Source organism: Centropristis striata, chromosome 15, assembly GCF_030273125.1.
Source record: "Centropristis striata isolate RG_2023a ecotype Rhode Island chromosome 15, C.striata_1.0, whole genome shotgun sequence".
Taxonomy (NCBI): Eukaryota; Metazoa; Chordata; class Actinopteri; order Perciformes; family Serranidae; genus Centropristis; species Centropristis striata.
In genome coordinates, this window is record NC_081531.1 from 5,686,939 (window position 1) to 5,700,508 (window position 13,570).

Here is a 13,570-nt window from a genome sequence, read left to right on the forward strand (position 1 = left end):
ACAATACTCGCTGTCAGACTGACTAGAGGATGATGTCATTGATAGTGAGTCGAGGTATCCCCACACCTCCAGAATAACTCACAAGGGCTGACACATAGAGACAGACAACCACGCTCTCATACACTCCTACGGTCAATTTAGAGTCAATTTCTTGTTCATTTCAATGCCAACTAAAGGTTCATTTGTTTGGACAAATATAAAAATAGCTCATAAGAGTTTAATTCAAGAGCTGATATCTAGACATTTTCCATGGTTTTCTTGGTAATAACCAAAATCATTATTAAGAAAACCATGGAAAATGGCTCTTAGCTATTTTTAGTTGTACCAGGCATTAAAATGAACAAGATATTAGAGAAAACAAGTATTAATTAAAATATGTTTTTCCATGACTGTATATATTTCTGTTTCACTATTTTATCCCACCCTAGTTGATTAATTGTTCATGGCTCATCACTTTATTTGTGATATATTAGGTCATTTTTATAGCACAAATGATCAAAAAGCACTCATTTTTATACAGGGAGGTCGGAGGTCACATGCAGGTGGTTTTGATTGGCAGATCTATAAGCCATTTCTTTTATTTTATTTTTTAATGGATCTCCATTAGCACCAGCACATTAGCATAGCTATTCTTCCTGGATTAAATAAAAAATGAATGGACATTTTGTATTCCAAGATCATCAACAAAACAACAACAACAACAACAAAAAACAACAACAAAAAACAACTTGTGTGTAAAAAAGGATGGGTTAAATGCAGAGTTTGAATTTCCCTATTGTGAGCTTAATAAAAGCAATGAATCTTAATCTTACCAACAACAACAACCGTCAATACAGTCACAACACATATACAATCAAAAATGCTAACAAACATGTATAACAAGACATGACGCAACACTTGTACAGTAAAATTAAGAGTCCATACACAACATACAAACACCATAGCATAACATACAAACAGATACCAAAAAATAAATAAAAGATAAATAAAGGAAAAGAGAAAGCGGTCTCACAGCCAGTGAAGCCATCATGTCTCATGCACATTTAGAAAAAAACTGCCTAAAGCTCACATGAAGTCCTCATGTGATCAAAGTTGCATCCCAGTTGCTGTGTGAGAACTGTAATTCACCTTATTACTGCGGTGCTGAATCAGAAAGCACTCCCTCTAACGGACAGAGCCGGTCACACTCACACACACACACACACACACACACACATTGAGCAGGAAAAGCTCCCTAGGAAGAGGTTAATCCACTCATAGCATTTTAATGACATCTACACCAGCGCACCATGCTAATCACATTTGCCTCCACATTTCACGAAACGCTGGCAGCCGGTGTGCAGCTCAGTGTAAGCAGCAGCTCCCTGCAAAACATGTCCTGGAGCTCCAGGAGAGCAAACACACACACACACATCTATGGAGGAACATCCATCCATTATCATCCATCCATTATCCTTAACCGCTTATCCGCACTCGGGTCGACATTGGGCGAGAGGCGGGGTACACCCTGGACAGGTCTCCAGACTATCACAAGCATAAAATCATGCTCTCATACACTCCTATGGGCAATCTAGAGTCACCAATTAACCCTCTGAAATCTTTGGCTATAAAGTCCCTTTAAAAAAATCTGTTAAAAAATCTTCACCATGCCATTTTTTCAGCATTACCTCACCTATATGTCCTGATGATTAATTTTTTTTACTTTGACTTACTTGATAAAAATGTTGAACCCAAAAGGAACGCAAAATCTGATCGTGAAAATTATATTTCAATACACAGAATTTAAATGTTGCAAATATGAATACAGGTTGCAAATATTGCATATAACAGGTAAAATGAGGATGATCTCTTGTTCTATACTTTTATACCAAATATATTTGACATTATATCTGGGTTTTTTTGGCCAAAATAATCAAAAAAATTCTGGGGTGGAGTTTCAAGACAGAACTTTAGAGGGAAGCTGATGGCAAGACTCAACGTTGCTTCATTTTTACATTTTTATGTAGAAGTATGAAGAAGTCATGTGCAGGTGCTTTCATGGACTCTAGAGGGTTAAACCTAAGTGCATGATTTTGGACTGTGGGAGGAAGCTGGAGTACCCAGGGAGAACATGCAAACCCCACACAGAAGCAGGTAAGCAGGCGGGAATCGAACCGGCAACCTTCTTGATGTGAAGCGAGAGAGCAAACCACTACACCACCGTGTAGGAACATGTCAACCCACTGCAAAACCTCTCACCGTGCACATGAAAACGTCACAACTCCAACAGTGCCTTTAAACACGCATCTTCATGATGCATTTTATCCTTTTTTTTAAAAGCAAAAATGAGCTCCTTAAAGCTATGTTACTGTTCATTTACCGGCGTTTCCCTCCTCATTTGCCGGCCCGGCTCCACTCAGGTGCGGGGATCGAACCCACGTATGAACTTCATGACGTAAAGTGTGACATTTTCAACATGCAAGCGACACATTTAAAGTTAGCAGACAGACAAGCGGGAAGACGCCTTTCCCCTTTTTTTAAAAAAGGAATAAAAGCGAAGTTAAAACTTAAAAAAAGCAATAAGGATGCAGATTGTGCACTTCGACTCACCTTGAGCGGCCGTTCCTCGGGTGCTGAATACACTTGCTATCAAAGTGGCCACATACCAAATCATAGTACTATTGCCGACCAGAAATAAACCTCATCATATCTCAAAGTGCCCCTTTCGGTGAATCTCTCATCGCCGAGTGTCCCAGGACGAGCTGAAGCGGGCCGGTATCCTGTCTTCTTGTTAACCGAGCCCTGGACACTTTTCCATCGGCGCTTTCCCCTCTCTCTGCCCCTCTCCTCCGCTCTCCTCTCGCATCCTGAGACGGATCACCTGCGCCAATGGGACGAGAGCAGACGACGCAGTGAAACCAAGCCGAGCTGCTAGATAACCGCGGCCCCGCCTCCGCGCTCCTTTCATTGATGGGCGTGGGAGGGAAGCCGGCCGCTGATTGGTCGGCTGAGCTGTCGGTCTCCCAGCTGGAATGTGGCGTTTAAGGATGATGGGAACACTCGGAGATTACAAGCTTGTGTTAAAAGAAGCCTCCAAGAGCACCAAATCATGACTTCTTCATGACATCCAGACTAGAAAACAAAGCAGCGTGGAGCCCTACTGTAAATTTACCTCTAAAGTTCTGGCTGTAAACTCCATTAGGCCAGTTTCAGTTTGATGATGATATACCAAGTAAAACTGGAGACTATGAAGTATATTTTCAAGTCAAATATATTTAGTATAAAATGATAGAACTGGATGTAACCCTCTTATATGTTATGTTCGCAACCTTTGTTCACATTTGCAACATTTAAAATTCTTTATTGCGCATGATAGTGTTTTGAAAGTTAAAAAAAGATTAAAAATCACATTCTATGTTGGACTAAAGTACTAAAAAAGACACAACATGACCAAAAAAGACACAAAATAACTAAAAAAAGACACAACAAAAGACACAAAATGACCAAAAAAGACACAAAAAAGACACAAAAAGACAAAAAAAAGGCACAAAATGACCAAAAAAGACATGAAATGACCAAAATTGTTACGCTAAACACACAAGACATAAATATAATAGAGTTGGATGACAGGATCACACACAATCACAAGATCACATTTATGCTGGTTTTTCTTTGTTTCTTTTTGGTTCAAAATGTTGATCCAGTAAGTCAGAATAAAAAAATATATATTATTATTAGGTCATATAGGTGAGGTTGTGCTGAAAAAAAAATACCAACATGGCATTTAAACATTTTTTAAGTGGTGTATACAGGCAGGATGAAAAGGGTTCAAAAATTGACAAAATAGCCCAAAACTCCATAGAGTTAATGTGCTCAAAGACAATACTAGAAAGACAGCCTGCTTTCTTAGTATTGACATGTTTACCCTTAATGCAAAATTTACAATGATCTTATTCATTTGTTCATTAGTTTTTTTGTCTGGGATAATGTAAAAAAAAAAAAAAAACATAACAGGTCACAATAATGTGCTACAGAGGTGTTCAATGGTGGTAAAAGTATTTAGATCTATTACTTAAGTAAAAGTACTAATACCACACTGTGAAATTACTCCACTACAAGTAAAAGTCCTGCATTCAAACTTAAAAATACAAATATATCAGCATCAAAATGTACTTAATGTATACTTAATGTAATGTTTGGACAAATATAATGATAACAACAACAATAGCTCATAATAGTTTAATTTGTGAGCTGATATCTAGACATTTTCCCATGATTTTCTTGATAATGATTTTGGTAATCATTAAGAAAACCACTGAGAATGGCCAGATATCAGCTATTTTTGTTGATGCATAGGCCTATATCAGAGGTTCCCTTATAACATAGAGCATACTAGGGACTCCCTCATGTCTGTTTCTTGAACAAAATTGAGGAAGCCTATCTTTAACACAACTTATTTCAAGTGCATTTCACACAAACACATACACAGTTGAACATAAATAGGAACATTCCTCTGTTAATTGTGGTTCCATTTTCATTGTGATATGTTTGGAAGAGATTGATTCATAAAGTTTTGAGAAGATATACACTTTATCTGTCAAAAATAAATCACATTGTCACAATCATTTCATGGAAAGAGGTAAAATATATATATATATATATATATATATATATATATATATTCCAACTTTATGTATTAGGAACTAACACCAACTGGTTATTTTCACAGTAGTCTTAAAAGTAAAACATTACATTAAGCTGTATTTAAAAAGTACAAATGCCTATTAAAAAATGTCAAAGAAAAAAAAATATTATTAAACATTACCCTATATTAAAGCCATTGTGGTAACATTTTAAATGTTACTTTTGGTAGGCTTATCTCAAGAATTGAGTCAGTTACAAAGACAAACAGCCTAGTTTTTAATGAATTAATTCATACTTTATAAGCTATAGATATACCGTAGCAACATCACAATCCGGCCACAGTAACAATTCAACAGGTGGTTAACCTGTTTGCAGCCTAAATGTGATGTAAATCCATCTTGATTGTATAAAAGACAGCAATAGTACCAATTGACTGCATTTTTTTATGTCTTACATAAAACGTATTGTAGGTTTGAGGAGTCAGCATCTGTTGAATCTGATCTGTGGAACTTTCTGACTTCTGTCTCCTATAAAGGGATAAATCCATCGTCCCATTTTTCCCGCTGGGCCCTGAACGCAGCACTAGAGGGACCCGTTATAAGGTGGGTTGGAGTGTGAAGCCGTAGCGGAGCTGCGGTATCATCCTGCGCAATTAGACGAGAGGAATCCTCCAGCCTGCATCATCACATCACTGCCATCCATACATCCACATCTAGAAATGTTAATTATGCATGAATGAGATAGTGAAATAGTCAGGTTGCTTTAGTGTTGCATTAACCCTCTGGGGTCTGATATACCACATTATATTTACTATACCCATGTTTGGTATTTGGTATTTTTTTAGCACAACTTCAGCATGATCTGACTATTTATTTATTTATTGTTTCACTTTAACCCACTTTATTAACCCTTTGGAGTTTGGGGCTATTTTGATGGGTTATTTTTCATTCTGCCTGTATAAACCACTTAAAAAATGTTGGTATCATTTTTTTCAACACAACCTCACCTGATTATTATTTTGTCATTTTGAACACAAAAATACACAAAAAACATACATAAAAACACAAAAAATGACAAAAAAGAAAAACACATAAAAATACACAAAACACCAAACATGGCAATAAACACACAGAAAAAAAACACATAAAAACACACAAAAATCACACAAAAAACATGAAGCACAAAAGATTGCATTAAAAATGGTGAATGCACACTGCAAAATTCAATGAAACCTCTGCAAAAACTTCAGTAATATCATGTTCCACTTGGCCGAAGTGTTTTTTACCTTTGCCGAAAAAGAGTTGATGCATTAAATTGGACATGGAAACTTGTGGAAAAGCCAAAACTTTAAAGAAAAGCTGACAGCAGGGAAACATGCTGCTGAAGTTTTTACATTGCAACGTCATGAGGTGTCATTCTCCGGCGCTTTCGTGGACTCCAGAGGGTTAAAAAATAAAGTGTTGTCTTGAATAACACTGATCACACACTGCAAAAAAAGCCAACTTGTATTTTTTTGGCCTAAAACAGTGATTTAAGTTGGTAAAACTTGTACATATAAAATTATTGACATTTAGGGCAATAATGTAAGTTAGCACAACAAAGGAAGCCAGTTGTCTGCTCAAAAACAAGTTGGTGAGTTGTTGTTACTTATATCTTTAGGTTGAGGTTCACAACAAGGGACAATAGTTCTGATAACTCTTATTTCTTTGTTGTGAAATGCGGGAAAGCGGTGAAATTCGGTCATTAGCGAAAGCTAGCGGCTAACTGATGCTAGCGGCTAACTGATGCTAGCAGCTAACTGACGCTAGCGGCGCTGCTTGTTACAGCTACAAGAGTAGTCATTAGTGTATCAAAGCTAACTCAAAACTGTGGTCACAACATTAGCTGACATTTCATAGCGGCGTTACAATCGCGCCAATTCAACACATTGCAGAAGTTAGCAGAAGTAAGGATTAAAAGTTATTATAACTTATAATATAAAATTATAAGTTAGTACAACTTACAGTTGAGTTGACAAAAATCCAACTAAAAATTTTATCGAAGTTTGTTGCCTTGAAATTTTTAATTCACCCAAGTGCAGAGCTCTGACTAAAATAATTTGCAACAAATTACTTTGAATGCTGAATTCAGCATGAATCATCCGTATTGATACAGTGATTCAGTCAAGGACAGTTTAAAATCCAACTGACTCAGTCTGCCTAATTACTCATAGAGTGTACTTTTCTGCCTCAAAGAGCCAACTCTCCTCCTCCTCCTCCTCCTCCTCCTCCAGGTCTAAGGAGGACCCCCTTAGTCTGCTCATTCAGCAGGAGGTCCAGGAACAACCTTCAGAAATATGACAAATAAATCAAATTTCAAGTCACATGAGGTCAGTCTGTTTCGCAAGTTATATTTTTGCTTATGAATGAGTCCTCAGCTTCAATATTTATAGTTTTATCCTTACTTTTTTTTTTACCGTAGAAATCAATCAAACTATACTTAACTCTATGGAGTTTTGGACTATTTTGTCCATTGTTTAATCCTTTTCATCCTGCCTGTATACACCACTTTAAAATGTTTAAACGCCATGTTGGTATATTTTTTTCACCTATATGACCTGATAATAATAGATTTTTTTATTCTGACTTACTGGATCAACATTTTGAGCAAAAAAGAAATGAAGAAAAACCAACATAAATGTGATCTTGTGATTGTGTGTGATCCTGTCATCCAACTCTTGTCTGTCTTGTGTGTTTAGCGTAACAATTTTGGTCTTTTTGTGTCTTTTTTTAGTCATTTTGTGTCTTTTTGTGTCTTTTTGTGTCTTTTTTGGTCATTTTGTGTCTTTTTTAGTCCTTTAGTCCAACATAAAATGTGATTTTGATTCTTTTTTTTAACTTTCAAAACACTATCATGCTGAATAAAGAATTTCAAATGTTGCAAATGTGAACAAAGGTGTCAAATCTAACATATAAGAGGGTTCCATCCAGTTCTATCATTTTATACTAAATCTATTTGAGCTTGTCTCCAGTTTTACTTGGTATATCATCATCAAACTGAAACTGGCCTCATGGAGTTTACAGCCAGAACTTTAGAGGTAAATTTACAGTAGGGCTCCACGCTGCTTTGTTTTCTAGTCTGGATGTGATGGAGAAGTCTGGATTTGGAGCTTTTGGAGACTCCAGAGGGTTAATAATAACATTCTGCTGCTCAAGTCTCTGCAGTTCAAGCTAAATAAATCTTACAGAAGATGGCCAAGTGATGACAAATGTGACAGGTGCTTCAATTTGTCTTGCACTGTCAGGTGTTTGTTTTCATTTTCTCAACAGCTGAAGATGTTTTGGGACTGATTTTTTGTAGAAAAAAACGAACTTTCTTCTCTCAAGCCCTTTCGACTAATCAAATCATGTTTGATGTTGCACAAAATTTCACTAAAGAGACACTTTACTCCACTTATACCATAGCACATCATAGAATTAAACCTGGAAATCTCCCACTAATTCATGGATTAACTAACTATGTTTTTCATTAAATGGAAGAATATCATTTTCATTCATTTTCGCTCCACAACTTTGATCTAAGCCAATCTTTACTTTCAGAAGAGTTACTTTTGGAATTCACAGCTAGCTTATCTAGGGGAACTCATTCAGGTTTGGCTAAATTTAAAGGATAAGGTCACATGTATGAAGGCCATGTTGCACATTTTAACTGAAATGTTACAACTCCCCCAGAGGAACAACAGGAGAGGAGCTGAAGAGTTAGATACTCCTGGTTTACACTCTAATGCACTACAATGCCTATAAAAAGTGTTCACCCCCTTGGATGTTTCACCCTTTTGTTGCTTTTATACATGATATCATGGTCATTATAATTTGGCTTTTTTGACAAAAAACCTCTTTAATATCAAAATGATTTTTTTTTTTTGCAAAAAAAAGTGTCAATAAATTAGAAATATATAAGGTAAAGTAAAATATTGTGTAAATATTCACCCACTTTAAAGTAACGGACCTAATTCAACAGCTAGTTGATGCCAGCAGTGTCACCGTTAGTGAAATGAAGATCACCTGAGGCTGCGTTCAGACTGCAGGCGAATCTGATTCAAATCAGATTCCTACTCAAATCAGATTTTTAGGGCTGACTGTCCACACTGTTTTTAGCAAGTGTCCAAATCGGATATGGCTCTGTTCAGACTGGGCCACATTATTGACTGATCTGACAGGTTGCTATAGTAACGGCGTCAGAGCGTCAGACATCATATAATTGCGACGGCGATTAGAACTAAAACAACAAACATGATGGAGGCAGGTCACCTCAGTATATTGGCCTTATCACTGTCCAGTAGAGGTGCAGAACATCTCAGACGCACCAGGGGAGAAACCGGGCGGATGGACGCCCCCGTCAGGCCCGTATGAGTCGGGCGCGGCTGCCGGTGGACACCTCGTCTCTGCGCTGCTGGCGCTACGCGTAGAGTGATGTCACGGACAGTCAAAACCGATCTGAGTGTTTGGAGGTTCAGACTGAGACGCATCTGTCCAAATGCGATCTGAAACTACCTCCCGAAGGTGGTTTCGATCCGGTTTGCAAAAATCGGATTTCATGTGATTTGTGACTGTTCAGACTTCAAAAGAGCCATCCAGTTCCAATCTGGATGATGGGCTAAAAATCTGATTTTGGCTGGCAGTCTGAACGAGGCCTGAGTGCAGCTGATGTGTGTCAAGTGATTATAGTACAGAAACATCTGTGTCATGAAGTCAAAAGAACACTCCAACTTCCCTTTTGCGCCAACAATAATGGTTAACATTTTCTATTTCAGATGGTTTTCCATTAAATCTTCCACTTAACAATTAATAACGATTTGGGGCGTGGCTACCTTTGATTGACAGGTGGCTAACAAGGCGAGCTGTCATCAGGAGAGAAGCAGAACAATGTAAATACATAACATACATTTTGTTTTTGTTTTTTGCCAAAACTAACATCCCAGTTAATGCTCCAGTTAATGCTAACATGAATTAGCAGCGATTTCTCTCAGTCAGGTTGAGGTGTAGAGAGGCGTGTAGACATGTCTCAAAACTTTGAGGCTCTCGACTCGTTTTTAAAAAGTCTCGACATGGTGATTTATCATGTTATACTTCAATCAGCTGTCATTTCATTTTGTACAAAAGAACTAACACAGGATTTTTTTTGTTTAAAACAAGAAGGAATTGACCGTGAAACATTCTCTTTGGTACTTTTCATTCCTAAACCTCAGTGGTGGACTTGTGAAAGATTCCTCTTGATCCACTTCTCTTTTTTCTGATGAGTGATGGAGATGTTAATATGAGGTAGCATTTAGAGGCAAACGTCCAGGTACAAAATATCTGCTTTCACTCTCTGTCACTCTGTGCCTCTCATATCTGAGGCTACCTTGATCTCCCTCTCTCCTCTAGCCCACAAAGCCCGAGGCCTCCGTAACTGGTGTTGGCTTTTCTACTAGAAACAGCCAGGAGAGTTTGGCCTGTCACGCCCCGGCATGTCAGCATCTCTGACGGAGACGTCAGTGGCTCCAGATGCAGCTGAAGGGCCTTTTCCTGGTGCTCTGCAGCCATTGAGCCACTGTGCAAAAAGACACAACATTACTAAAAAGAAAAAAACACAAAATGACAGAAAAGGGCACAAAATTACTAAAAAAAAGACACATAATGACCAAAAAAGATACAAAATTACAAAAAAAGACACAAAATGACAGAAAATAAATAAATTACTTAAAAATGACACAAAATGACCAAAAAAAGACAAAAAAAATCTAAAAAAAAAAGACACAAAATGACCAAAAAAGACACAAAATTACTAAAAAGACACAAAATGACCAAGAAAAGACACAAAATGACCAAAAAAAGACACAAAATGACTAAAAGGACATAAACTGACCAAGAAAAGACACAAAATGACCAAAAAAAGACACAAAATTACTTAAAAAAAGACAAAAAATGACCAAAAAAAGACACAAAATTACTAAAAAAAGACACAAAATGACAAAAAAAGACACAAAATTACTAAAAAAAGACACAAAATGACCCAAAAAAAAGACACAAAATTACTAAAAAGACACAAAATGACAGAAAATAAATAAATTACTTAAAAAAGACACAAAATGACCAAAAAAAGACAAAAAAAATCTAAAAAAAGACACAAAATGACCAAAAAAGACACAAAATTACTAAAAAGACACAAAATGACCAAGAAAAGACACAAAATGACCAAAAAAAGACACAAAATTACTTAAAAAAAGACAAAAAATGACCAAAAAAAGACACAAAATTACTAAAAAAAGACACAAAATGACAAAAAAAGACACAAAATTACTAAAAAAAGACACAAAATGACCCAAAAAAAAATACACAAAATTACTAAAAAGACACAGAATGACGATTCCTGGTGCTCTGCAGCCATTGAGCCACCGTGGTGGTGGGAGCCCAGCTAGTCTCACAGCTAACGGTCACAGTGAGCTTTAAAGAGCCGTGTGAAGTGTAAATAGTATATTCATGGTGCTCTGTGATCTACTGCAGCTCCAATCAGCTTTGTGTTCCTCCTGCTGGCTAATGAGCCAGGTGTGACTCATTAACTGTTGGTCGTGGCTACTGACTGTAATTCAATAAGGAGAGACTTCATTAGAATTGTTTATTAGCATGTGCACGGTAAAGATGAAAAATGAGGAAAGCCTTATGGCAATTAGACTCCATTGTGATGTCATCGTATTTTAACCCTCTAGAGCAGTGGTCTCAAACTCAAATTACCTCGGGGCCGATGGAGGCGGTATCAAAATGACCAAGAAAAGACACAAAATTACTTAAAAAAAAGACACAAAATGACCAAAAAAAAGACACAAAATGACTGAAAAAACACATTACTTTAAAAAGACACAAAATAAAAAAAAGACACAAAATGACCAAAAAATACACAGAATTATTTAAAAAAGGACAAAAAAAAGACCCCAAAAACACACACAAAATGATAATTAACTGAAACTGTATTGTGTGGTTACAAAACTAACTAAAATTATAGTGAAAATGTCCTTCATTTTTGTCTTTTTCAACTTTTTTCATACATAATGAAGATGGATAAGGCAAAGGAAATAAAGGCAAAATTTACTCTTTTAATCTCCCACCCAACAAATACCCCATTACAAAAAACTAAAACTAATAAAAAATAAACTAAAACTAAAGCATTTCAAAAAAATAAATACTAAACTAAAACTAGCAAACTCACTCTAAAAACTCATTAAAACAAACTGAATTTGAAAACAAAAATTCACAACAAAATTAAAACTGATGAAAAATCCAAAACTATTATAACCTTGCTAGGGAATTCACTATTCCAATGAGGGTCCTCACAAAGATAGAAGCACAAGAATGTGTGTGTGTGTGTGTGTGTGTGTGTGTGTGTGTGTGTGTGTGTGTATAAGTGCCCCCAATAAGCCTTGTGTGACAGCCTATTTGTGACTATATGACACATTTTAAGGCCTAGCATTACTTTGACACTGATACTGAAATTGTTTTTGTACTCATGCTACATAAGATAAGAACCACAGAGCTTTTTCACAGCAGATGTCTTGATTCATCATTGTGAGGAGAGCGCAGGTGTTACTAATAACATCAGCAATGGCACTGTTCTATTGAAGTGTCCCAATAAGCCATGACGTGTGATAGTGAGCCAGCATGCACAATAACAAAACCCTCCAACTGGAGACATTCAGTTTATTAGTCACAACCGTGACTGTCATACTGTGGCATGTCAACAAGTCCTGTTTACAAGTTTCTCAGTAAATCAGCAGTCAATTTCTAGCTGATTTATTGATATAAAGCCTTCGCTACCCATGTGGCAAACCCTTTCTGTAACTGTACAATAACACACACTTTCTATACCCACATAAAGCATCAGTGGGCAGTGATACAGGAGCATCTCAATACATTAGAGCAGGGGTCTCAAACTCAAATTACCTGGGGGCCGCTGGAGGCAGTATCAAAATGACCAAAAAAAGACACAAAATGACAAAAAAAGACACAAAATGATCAAAAAAGACACAAAATGACTTAAAAAAACTAAATTACTTTAAAAAAAGACTCAAAATTGTTTTAAAAAGACATAAAATTACCCTAAAAGACACAAAACTACTCAAAAAAAGACACAAAATGATAAAAAAAAGACACAAAATTATAAAAAAAGACACAAAATTACTAAAAAAAAGACACAAAATTACCAAAAAAGACACAAAATTGGATCTATATAATGTGTTATTTCACCTTTTTGAATTGAATTATTGACATAAATAAACTTTTCTATGATATTCTAATTTATTGAGATGCACCTGTATTTTACAGTTTACATCAAGTCTCTTAAAAACAGTGTCAAATACTATCTTGACATTTTGGACAACTCATTGTGTTTTTATAGCAACTTGCTGTATCTGAAATAAATGAATCAACATGTAGAAAGTCAGGAGTGTTGCTGTCTGAAATGTGTCTCATTCTGAAACACAATTAATACACAATTTCAGCAGGCTTGTTGTTGGTGGACTTCATGAAGAGGCTCTCCACGAGTCTAGGTGTCCTGCTGAGGGAGCTGGTCTATCATGTGCCTGGGAGCACTCAGTCTGGACTGGAGAGGTGATCAATGCCCCCCCTTGTAGCAGTTTGTCAATATGGTTCCAAATGGTGACAGTCCAGCAGTGAGACTCCCTGTCAGGGAGCCCATTTGGTGCCCTAGGCGAGATCCACCCACCACACTTCAGCACCTTCGTGTTGAGCAGCTCCGCTTGCTGTTTCACGGAGGGGAGAACTCTAGAAGCTATATAATACAACTGTTTGTCTATATAATTATTAACTTACAAGTAAATTCGTTAAGGAGCAAAGCTGGAGACCGCTAACAAAGTTAGAGACAAGAGAGACAATGAAAGTGCAAACCGCGCAAAAAATGTGGTTAACTGTGTTAA

General features: G+C 36.7%; 1 protein-coding gene across 1 annotated transcript in view; it reads right to left on the reverse strand.

Annotated features, from left to right (window-relative positions):
• The window catches only part of LOC131987140 (protein turtle homolog B-like), a 175,897-nt gene extending 172,982 nt beyond the window's left edge, over window positions 1–2,915 (reverse strand). Inside the window, exon 1 of the mRNA XM_059352310.1 lies at window positions 2,590–2,915. Within this exon, the coding sequence (XP_059208293.1) occupies window positions 2,590–2,653 (64 nt within the window). The 5' untranslated portion in view covers window positions 2,654–2,915. The remainder of the gene's footprint in view (window positions 1–2,589) is intronic.
• Between the last annotated feature and the right edge of the window lie 10,655 nt (window positions 2,916–13,570).